This window comes from Triticum urartu, chromosome 3A (genome assembly GCF_056163025.1).
Source record: "Triticum urartu cultivar PI428250 chromosome 3A, HENAU_Tu73, whole genome shotgun sequence".
In the NCBI taxonomy this organism is placed as follows: Eukaryota; Viridiplantae; Streptophyta; class Magnoliopsida; order Poales; family Poaceae; genus Triticum; species Triticum urartu.
The window spans coordinates 193620724-193632246 of NC_141875.1; the positions used below are offsets into that span (position 1 = coordinate 193620724).

General features: G+C 42.1%; 1 protein-coding gene across 1 annotated transcript; it reads right to left on the bottom strand.

Annotated features, from left to right (window-relative positions):
* Positions 1-4480: 4480 nt before the first annotated feature.
* On the bottom strand, positions 4481-8545 carry LOC125543548 (syntaxin-22). The gene is made up of 7 exons (XM_048706923.2): positions 8125-8545; positions 7454-7547; positions 6565-6704; positions 5446-5520; positions 5050-5207; positions 4832-4932; positions 4481-4749 (listed from the first exon to the last, which is right to left on the bottom strand). The coding sequence occupies exons 1-7, from the start codon at positions 8322-8324 to the stop codon at positions 4684-4686; spliced, it is 834 nt and encodes a 277-aa protein (XP_048562880.1). The 5' UTR covers positions 8325-8545; the 3' UTR covers positions 4481-4683.
* Between the last annotated feature and the right edge of the window lie 2978 nt (positions 8546-11523).

Genomic DNA, 11523 nt, shown 5'->3' on the forward strand with positions numbered 1-11523 from the left:
TTGATCCACTTAAATATTTCCCAGGGGCATTTTGAGAATTCAAAAGAGGCTGGTTCCAACGTGAAAATGGTCAGGGGAATTTATAGGACAATGTGAACATTTTTGTTTTACTGTTTGAAGAAATAAATATTTGACTTGCAATACAAATTTGAATTTGACTTGAATTTTAATCAAGTGGAAATTTGGCAAGGTAAACATGGTGACATGGCAACCATCGGGGGGAGATTACTGTAGCATGATTCTCGGGGTGTTACAGACAGCACCCAAGCACCGGTCCACCCACATACCAAATTATCAAAGTACCGAACACGAATCATATGAACGTGATGAAAACTAGCTTGACGATATTCCCATGTGTCCTCGGGAGCGCTTTACATCATATAAGAGTTTGTCCAGGCTTGTCCTTTGCTACAAAAAGGATTAGGCCACCTTTCTGCACTTTATTTACTTTTGTTACTTGTTACTCGTTACAAATTATCCTATCACAAAACTATCTGTTACCTATTATTTCAGTGCTTGCAGAGAATACCTTGCTGAAAACCGCTTATCATTTCCTTCTTCTCCTCATTGGGTTCGACACTCTTACTTATCGAAAGGACTACGATAGATCCCCTACACTTGTGGGTCATCAGGGGGCACCACACACGGCTAAGACAACTGTCAACTTGTGTGTTCTGGGGTGTCCCCCTGCCCCCGTATACAAAGGAGCAAGGGAAAGGCCGGCCGGCCCTCATGGGGCGCGCCCCAAGTAGGATTCCTACTAGGAATCCTATTCCTAGTAGGTTTCCAACAAGGGAAGAGAGGGGGAAGGAAGGAGAGGGAGAAAGGGAGAAGGAAAGGGGGGGCCCTTCCCTAGTCCAATTCGGACCTAAGGGGGAGGGGCGCGCGGCCTGCCCTAGCCGCCCCCCTCTCTCTCTCTCCACTAAGGCCCATGAGGCCCATTAGTTTCCCCGGGGGATTCCGGTAACCCTACGGCACTCCGGTTTTATCCGAAACTTCTCTGGAACATTTTCGATGTCCGAATATAGTTGTCCAATATATCAATCTTTATGTCTCGACCATTTCGAGACTCTTCGTCATGTCCGTGATCACATCCGGGACTCCAAACTACCTTCGGTATATCAAAACACATAAACTCATAATACCGATCGTCGTCGAACGTTAAGCATGCGGACCCTACGGGTTCAAGAACTATGTAGACATGACCAAGACTCACTTCCGGTCAATAACCAATAGCGGAACCTGGATTCTCATATTGGTTCCTACATATTCTACGAAGATCTTTATCGGTCAAATCGCATAACAACATACATTGTTCCTTTTGTCATTGGTATGTTACTTGCCCGAGATTCGATCGTCGGTATCTCAATACCTAGTTCAATCTCGTTACCGGCAAGTATCTTTACTCGTTCCGTAATCATCATCCCGTAACTAACTCATTAGTCACATTGCTTGCAAGGCTTATAGTGATGTGCATTACCGAGAGGGCCCAGAGATACCTCTCTGATACACGAAGTGACAAATCCTAATCTTGATCTATGCCAACTCAACAAACACCATCGGAGACACCTGTAGAGCATCTTTATAATCACCCAGTTACGTTGTGACGTTTGATAGCACACTAAGTGTTCCTCCGGCATTCGGGAGTTGCATAATCTCATAGTTATAGGAACATGTATAAGTCATGAAGAAAGCAATAGTAATAAACTAAACGATCATAGTGCTAAGCTAACGGGTGGGTCTTGTCTATCACATCATTCTCTAATGATGTGATCTCGTTCATCAAATAACAACACATGTCTATGATCAGGAAACATAACCATCTTTGATTAATGAGCTAGTCAAGTAGAGGCATACTAGGGACACTTTGTTTGTCTATGTATTCACACATGTACTAAGTTTCCGGTTAATACAATTCTACCATGAATAATAAACATTTATCATGATATAAGGAAATATAAATAACAACTTTATTATTGCCTCTAGGGCATATTTCGTTCAGTTACACCACAAGAAGTCGGCGCTCCTAATCAAGATGGATATTGCGAGGGCTTTCGATTCGTTCTCCTCGGAGTACATCCTCAAGTTGCTGAAAAACTAGGGTTTAGTGTCTACTAGCAGGATTCGATCGCCATGATGTTGTCATCCTCCTCATTTGCGTTCCTTCTTAATAAATCTCCTGGTGCACGGATTGCACACTGCTGCGGGCTGAGGCAGAGTGACCTACAGTTGTCCCTGTTGTTTCATTCTTGTCATTGATCCACTGCATGGCCTCATCGCTAAGGCTACGAACTCGGGCACGGGGCATCCTGCCACCCTTGCTAGGAAGAGATGTCAAGTTGCACGTCAGTTTGTACACAGACAACGCCGACATATTTGCCAACCCGATCCGTAAAGAGATCGACACCCTCTTGGAAATCTTGCAGCTCTTCGGCCAGGCCTCAGGCCTATGCGTCAATCCGTCAAAATCTTCAATGGCCCCAATCAGATGCAACGAAATCAACTTGACCGAGATCCTCTTGAATTTTGGTGGCACCATTGTCGCATTCCTAGTCAAAATACATGGGGCTGCGAATTTCAATTTCTAGGATGCGCCTGTTGTAGTTGCAGTTCATCCTTCATCACATCAAGGCACGACTGGAGGAATGGAAGGGCAAGCTCATGTATGTTGCTGGCAGAAGGGTGCTGGTGCGGTGCGTGCTGAGCGTGATCCCCACCTTTGCTCTCACCGCGCTCCACACCCAAAAGAAGTAGTTCAAGGAGATCGACAAGGCGTGGCACCTTTTCCTTTGGCCCAAGAAAAGGAGCTTACTTAGGGCAGTTGCAAGGTGAACTGGCATAAGGTGTGCACGCCGGTGGATTGTGGCGGGCTAGGGGTGCACGACGTGGATAGATTTAGCAGAGCTCTGTGCCTGCGCTGGATGTGGCTCACATTGAATAACCCTGAGCGGGTGTGGTCTGGATTGGTGCTACCTTGTGACACTGCCGATCAAGAATTGATCACCTTTGCAGCTTTGGTCACTTTGGGCAATGGCAAAACCACTTCCTTCTGGCACTGCTGTTGGATGGGCTCAACGAGCCTTGCGAAGCTCTTCCCCAAATTGTACAAAAGCTCTCGGCGAAAGAAGAGAACGACCGCGTCTGCACTGCTCAACGACACCTGGACTGATGACATGCGTCATCATGCAAATGAGGATCTGGTTGATGAATTCATCGTCCTCTGGAGAGCTATTTGCATGGCAAACACTAACCTCTCACCAAACATGTCGAATTCCATCAGTTGGAAGTTCTATTCATCGGGTGAATATATTGCAAGATCGGCCTATCTCATGCAATTCCATGGTTCGACGACATTGAATTTCAAGCAACTGTTTTGGTCGGCCTAAGCATCGGGGAAGGTGAAGATGTTCAATTGGCTACTAATGCAGGACCGTTTGTGGTGCAACGATAGATTAAACGGCAAACACTAACCTCTAACGATCGCACCAAACATGTCAGATTCCATCAGTTGGAAGTTCTATTCATCAGGTGAATGTATTGCAAGATTGGCCTATCTCATGCAATTCTATGGTTCGAAGACATTGAATTTCAAGCAATTGTTTTGATCGGACTAGGCATCAAGAAAGGCGAAAATGTTCACTTGGCTACTCATACAGGACCATTTGTGGTGCAATGATATATTACAACGAAGTGGCTGGCAAAATGGATACTTCCGCCCCATGTCGTCAGCTCGAGTCCTCTCTTCACCTATTCTATAATTGTCCTGTTGCAAGAGAAATATGGCGAAAGGTCTCTTGATGTCTGGGCTGCTTCTCCCTCAACATTGTTGATTGGGGAGAGGCCAACTGCTCTGCCGACCAAGCTCGCATTGTGATCACCAAGGCCCATGTCCGGGACAAAAGCATATTAAGACAATGTTGATCGTGGTCACCTGGAAAATCAGACAGGAGAGAAATGCCCGACAATGAGATTTGGCGCCTAGCCGGCGCGCGCTATTTAGAGACCGAACTAGGATGAGAAATTAGCTTGCCAGCATTTTTATTTTCTAGCTTTCCAATGTGATATCTTTATCACACACCATGTCTTTTTCACCCCTCTTCTACTCTTTTTTTTTTGACATCTCACCCCTGTTCTACTTAATATATGAAGGGATGCTGAAGCTCTCAAAAAACACGGTATAAATCCAACCTTCTTGAGTTGCGGCTAATTCTGTGTCTAGTACAGCCGCATGCGAGGGGCTCCAGTTCCCAACCCTAGCCGCTGCCGCCAAGGGTCACCTCCATGTTACATCCATTTCTTCAACAAGTATGGACAGAGTATTAGATTTAAGACACCCTATGGAGGTCCTTCAAAAAAAGATACCCTATGGAGGTCTTTTTAAAAAAAAATAACCTTCGCGTTCTCACACCACTCACTCAGAGATGTACTACATCACAGATGCTAACAAGGCAAGCACATAAGAAACACAGCACTACCAAAGTCAAACGAAGCGAGTATACTCGATTACTTATGTAAACCATGCATTCCAGACACACACACCATCATCACATACACCACCATAGCACAACCTCCAGGAGGAGACCTGGATATATTCCTGACTGACTGCACAGCAAAATAAAATTATGAAGCAATTTGAGCGCTAAGCATGAGCAGATTTTGGAGCACAATGTGCCATCCAAATTGCTAGGCTGCAAGGACTATTATCACTATGAGCAGCACCACCCCAAAAATAACCATCAACAGGCATATCTGCAAAAGGGAAATCAGAGGGGCACAGTTAGAGAACAGATATGGAGAATCTTAAAACCAAAGTGTGGATTACTGAATATACCAGAGAAGAGTTCGACTTCTGGGTTTTAGCAGCTTTTGAAAGCTGGCCTTTTGCTTGTGCAGTCGCAGCAACAGAATTGTCGATATGAGTGTCAATGTCATCTGCAGTACAAGGAGAAATAATACAATCAGATAATGGTGGGAAAGTAAACAGTATTGCCCTTCAACATATGAATTGGGTATCGTCTCATCTGTCAGCTGAAAAAAGGTATCACAGACCGATCATTGCTCCTTGATCATGAACTAGCACAGCAAGATCTTTGAAGATCTCATTTACTTCAGTGATTTGGTGTTGAATCTCCTGTATTCCCTGGTCCCTTTCCTCGATGATGGCCTCGTTGAACACAATCTCATTATCCAAGAAGACTAACTCTTGTCTATGGTACAATCAAAAAGGTTAAAGTTAGTGGCTTACTCGAGACATTAAATCATTAAGATTAAGAGTAGCTTATAAACACACAAAGGTTCAAGTTCTTGACAATAAAAAAACACTTCTTGTGCATAAAGTCACCGAGATATGTCTGCCAAGTTTACAACAAGAATACGAAGCCCAGACGGATACAAGATAATTAGATCAATGAAACACGCCATATATGAATAATATTATCAGCTTACCTTCTTGATTCTAGAAGCTGAGTGCGCTGCTCAGCCAACTTATCAGCACCGTTATTCGTCTCGGTTGAGTTATAGCTGCAAAGAATTATTAATCCTAGATCAGACCTTTGGTGGCAACAATACAGAAAGAACTCGAGTAACATTTTTAGTAAGAGAAAACAATCTCCAGAACTCGAGTAATATTTTTAGTAAGAGAAAACAATCTCCAGAACTCGAGTAACATTTTTAGTAAGAGAAAACAATCCCCAACAGAAACATTCATACATGTTGTCTCTATCTGGAGAAAAAACAAAAATTGAAAAGCTGAGAGTAGACTATCACACTACATGCAGCAGCGCACATAGATTCTCAGGTGGGCAGTTACAGACATTAAGAAAGTAGGAGTAATTGAAACATAGTAAAAGAATTCCTGTATACTATTTAAGAATGGTTATAAATTACTGAAGTATAGAAGCCCAAACATACAAAAATATGATGATGAGAAACTTTGCTGTAACCAGACAAAGACTGTTCGATGGTTGTTTATTATGTGAAGCTAAGAGAACTAATATGGAAAGACACATGACTACAAAGCAATTCCTATGCTACAGTATATCAGCATGTCAATGGAAAAGCATGCAAATAAGATCAAGAATGCATGTTCATCCTATAAATGCGCCAGAACAAACTTTAGGTTCACCCCATGGATGTATAGTCCTCTACTGTTGCATAATTTTTAATACAATTTGTAGTCCTCTGCTGAGGCATACAAGCACTGAAGAGAGCTAAATGGTAAAAAAATATTGAAATGTAAGGAGTGTCATGTCACAGTAGTTGGACAACAAACCGTAAACTCCTAAAGGGGCATCAATTGCAGTTCACTTTCCAAAATGTCTGATTGTAATGGGCATTATTATTTTTATTAGGCTGTCTTATTAGCAAAGGGAGACATATCTAACAAAAAAATGACACATAAACTGGAATTGAACAGACTATTTTAGCATATGAGGTTAACATACTACCTAGAAGAGAGTATACAGTGTGTCAATAACTATAATAAGTCCCCCATTGTTTGAAAGCGAAAAAAGAAACAAGATAATGCATAGAGCTAAAAGGTAGAGCATCTGAGTAGAATATTACCTCTGTGGTAGACCTGTTTGAGTAATAAAAGGAGCATATGCAGCTTCTCTCTCTACTGCTAATCGTTGAGCTTTCTGAAACTCTTTTAGGACTGCTTGGAAATCCTTTGCTAGCTTCGCATCAGCAATCTTTTTGGTAGGCTGTAGTTTAAAACATGGTCGGAATCACATTGTGTAGAAAATTAACCAGAAGCACATATGAAAGAGCAAATACATCCAAAATAATAAAGCCACAGAGGAATGAAGATGCAAAGATGGAAAACAAATATCAAGTGGAACGCCATGTATAAGAAATTTGGTTACCACATTTGATCTTTATATTCATGATTCCAGGAATTACTGGCAAATTTTGTCATGAAGGGTATGCCACCACGCTAAAAACAATCATGACCACAAATGTCAAGAATGAAGGAAAACCTCATTAGTTATCTGCCAAAGGAGCCTAATTTCTTAGCACGTTAGTACAAGACAACTAATATTTGAATACCAAATTATATTTGAGGATTCCTGTCATGAATTGGACAGGTTAATTACCATAACTAAACTCAAAAAGCAAAATTGCTTTCCTATGTACTTGCGAAGTGCAAACAGCAAAATAAATTACAGTTCCAGGTTCTGTTTAAGGGACAACATTACAACAGAAGAGATAGTAAGAATCAGCAAGAAAAATATGTATTCATTTATTCAAGTTTCTATTATTAATGAACAAAAAATAACATCCAAGCTGAAGTAGTATATGAACTAAGAAAAGATGTAAAATCTACATGGTATCACTCATTTCCATGCTCGGACAAAAGGAGAGAAAACAGTACATAAATGCTTCTAAGTTGTAACAATAAAGGAAATATCAAACAGAAATATGTAAGTAGAAAAAAGGGATAGACACATACGGTGGCTTCAAGACGATGATCCGCCTCACTAGCTTGCTTAAGCTTTTCCGATGTATCCTTCACCAGTTGTGTTATGTGTGCTCGTGTCTTATGTCTGCGAGCAACAGAACTGATAGTTAGATGGCCTATCGTAGCAATTTGAACAAGAAATTAAATGCTACCAAAGAAGGTTAATCGAACGTTTAGTAGTAAAGTTAAACATATTAAGGGCTATAACACGGCATGACCAAGTTATAAATGATATAAATCACATCAATTTCAGAAGAAAGAGAGCTAAAACATTTCATTTGGTGTCACTGATGATGGGTCAATTCATGTATAGCACATACGGCCTCACCCGGTGATTCGCCCAATTAACCTACACGCGAAGGTTCAGCGAAGGGATGGGCAACTTGACGCCCTGCGCAGTAGGCGTAAAAAAACGTGTTGCAATAAGCCCTAGGCAATCTCTTCTCTGACATAAAAGATAGTGATTGTTCGCACACATCCACCAAACAAACATAGCCTAAATCGGGATCAGAAATCGAGCCGAGGAATTCTCCTCCAATCCCGCGCACGCTTCCGAAATCGTCACAGCGCCCAACCCGGGATTGCCAAATTCATCCCTCAGTCGAACCAAAACGGTCCTGGAAACGAGGGGAGGGGGTAGGTAGGGTAAAACGGCGACTCACATCCTGTCGCGGAGGTCGGGCGTGTCCTTGGGCGTGCCGAGCGTGTTGACGAGGCGCTGGAAGGTGGCGACCGCCGTGTTGATCTGGAAGACGCCCGACGCGACGGCCTGCGACGAGCCGGCGCCGGCCCCCGCCGCCCGGCCGTTCCTCCGCGGCGTCCCGCGGACGCCGTTCCCGGCCTCCAGGTCCTGGAAGCTCATCCCGCCCCCCGCGAATCGACCGATCGGCGGCCGGCTATCGGCGACTCGACGAAATTCCGGGGAGGATTTTTGTGGAGGAAGAGGTCGCGGCCGGCCGAGAAGGGGGATTTGGGGCTGGCCTGCTCCGGTGTCACGGTTTGGTTTGGTTTCGTCTCGTGGAGTTTAATTGGAGATTCCGGGATACGTACACACTCGTGGGGTAGAGGGAGCCAAGGGAGGTAATTATGCTGTGCTGGTGTTGGGGCCAGGCCAGGTCGGGAGGGAGCTGTGGTTTTGTCGGGGCGCGTTCGCGGCGTGATTCGCACACGGTCGCACACGCCGGCTAGAGGAGCGGGCAGGGCTAAATTTCGTGTATTGAGCCTTTCCTGAAACCTATTTAAGATTTGACTCTAGTTTAAAAAAATTTGAAATCTAACTTTTTGCTACCGCCAGTGACCATGCGGTAAGGTATAACAACGTACCGTCAAGGTCCCTGGCGGTAGGGTTGCATGCCCTACCGCCAAAAACCTCCTAAGTATTGAACACAGTGCATGCTTGTGCCTACCGCCAAGCACCTTAGTGGTAGGGTTGTGCAGGCTACCGCCAGTCTGGTTGACGGTAGCGATGTTTCCTACCACCAAAGTCCCTGGCGGTAGACTGTTAGACCCTACCGTCATGGACTCTGACAGTAGCAAACGGGTCAGATCTCAAAAAAATTCAAACTAGGGTCAAATTTCGAATAGGTTTCGAAAAAGGGCCAAAACACGAAAATTTGCCGCGGGTAGGTGTGGCGATAAACGGGTCGCGGTTAACTAATTTTTTTTAGCAGACGCTCGTTATGAGATCGAACATCGTTGAAAGTTTGAAATAAATTCAGAAACATGTGTATATCAGTGTCAAGTCTAGAATTTAAACTCTGATGGACTAGTTCCACCACAAAAAACCTAACCATCTGAGCTGCCCTCAATTCACGTGATGAATTAATTATTATTATTATATATGTTAACAATTGTCTCCGAATTTATGTTTTACTCAAATTGTTAGACGCACATGATTAAACAGTACAACATCTAGCAAAAAATAGAAAACAAAGCTAAACGGATCCTTTTCTTTTGCAAACGGATCCTTTTCTTTTGGAAAAGCTAGTTGGCAAACGTCAAATTTTTTGCTCCTCCCAGTGAACGCATTGGTTGTTGTTGGATGTGTCGGGCAGACTTGATGAGCGGTTGCTTGCCACCTTAGTTGTTGAAACTCCACTGCAACACAAAAGTTGCACTGACGCGTCCTATTTAAACACATCCTACCCATTGCATTGGCTAGTGCCTCAAGCTTCATCCAAGAGACTCGGGATCAAATCCAGGTTCCTCTTTTTTTCTACCAAGCGGCAGAATATGAATTATTTTTTTGTTTAGATACATGACAACTTTTTTAATTTTCACACGTCAAGTTGTTTTGTACACATCGAATTTTTTTAGAAACTTTCTCTCTTAATCCCATGGCAAATTCATAATATTTTTTGTCTTCTAAGCATGGCAGTTTTAGGGTCTTTTTTGTAATGCTCCCATGGCAAGCCTTGAGAATTTTTGTAACTTATTCACGTCAAATTTATTATTAGGAGCATGGCCTTTTAATTATAAAGAGCATGACAATTTTTAATTTTAAGAGCATGGCATGTTTATTTATTTATTATCATGGCAAAATCATGTGTGTGATTTTTATGTTTTTGAAAATGAAAAATATAAAGCATGCCAAATTATGTATTTTTAACACTCAATTTCTGTGAGCTCTATTTTTCTTAATAACATGGCAAGTTATAAACTGATTGTAGTAAAACTTCTGTGGAAACTTTTCTTATAAATTAGAGGATGGCAATTGTAAATCTATGTTTTTCTCTGTCTTTTTTTATAAGTACAAAATTGTTTTTTCTATCGATGGCAATTTTTTATATAAAAATCAGCTAAATGGGCCTCTGGCCAACCGGGAGGGGGTTGAGGTCGAGCTAGACCCCCACTGGAACGAACGCTCGAGTTTTTTTTTGAGAGGGAAAATAGTTGCTCTTTTATTCGTGGTTCATGTCTTCTGCAACCTCGGAGCGAACACACTCCGGGGGTACATGAAGCCAAGTTTTATAAAGAGAATTACAGCAACCCTCCCTAGCTAGGACATGTGCTACTTTATTTGCACTCCTACGCACCCAGACCACACGATGCTCTTGAAGTTCTCGAAGCAGGTTTTTGATTTGGTGGACTAGGTGTCCGGTGTGAGAGAAATATTTGTTTCGTTTGCTGGTTCAATCCTTCCCCAAGTGAACAAATCATTTTCTAGGGGCGACCGCCAGGTATTAGGGTCCTTTTCTTTTAAGTTGAGATCCCTCTTTTAACTATCCGTTGTTAGGAAGAAATGGGACCTCTCAGTGAATAAACGTGGATATCGCCTCACGAAGTCTTGGGATTCAAACTTGGGTGGGCGAATTCAACGGCCTAAAATTCTGCCACTGAACATTATAGTCCAGTTCATGCATCCAGGGAAATAAGAGATGAATAGATTTATGACATCATTTAGGGTCAATTGGATTGAATTGTTTTGTCTTATAAGATCTTAATTTATAAGAAAAACTTTGAAATAATATTAACATATGTAGGAACGTTGGAAGGATTTTAAAATTAGCTTTGAGTCTTTGACCTCATCGAAACTAATTTGTATGTTGTACATGAGCCTGATTATCTTCCCGTTTCAACAAGCTCACGTGAAACACTAAGAAGTTGTATTTGTATATTCAAGCAGTTTTCTCCTAATGTGATTCCACATGATCATCAGAAAAATCATACAGTCTCTTTATGGGAAAATTTTGTTTTTGCCATTCTAGTTTTTGCCTAGTTTGCTTATGCCACTCTAGAATTTGACATATCACTTTTGCCACTCTTATTTTTGGATAATACATCACAAATGCCATTTCGTGGCAAAAGCAATAACTTCTCATTTCACTTTTGCCACTCTTACATTTTGACAATGTATCACAATTGCCACTCTAAAATTATTGCTTTTGCCACACAATGGCAATTGTGATGTATTGTCAAAAACTAAAAAGTGGCAAAAGTGAAATGTCAAATTTTAGAGTGGCATAAGTAAACTAGGCAAAAACTAGAATGGCAAAAACAAAGTTTTTTCTTTCTTTATTCCCAGGTTTTAGAACCATATTTTCCAAACTTAAGGTCGTGTT

Coding starts and splice junctions, on each gene's coding strand:
- LOC125543548 (XM_048706923.2), bottom strand. CDS start 8,324: ATGAGCTTCCAGGACCTGGAGGCCGGGAACGGCGTCCGCGGGACGCCG. Junction 5,521..6,564: donor CAAACAGGTCTACCACAGAG/GTAATATTCTAC, acceptor AATTCTTTGCAG/CTATAACTCAACCGAGACGA. Junction 4,750..4,831: donor AGAAGTCGAACTCTTCTCTG/GTATATTCAGTA, acceptor TCCCTTTTGCAG/ATATGCCTGTTGATGGTTAT.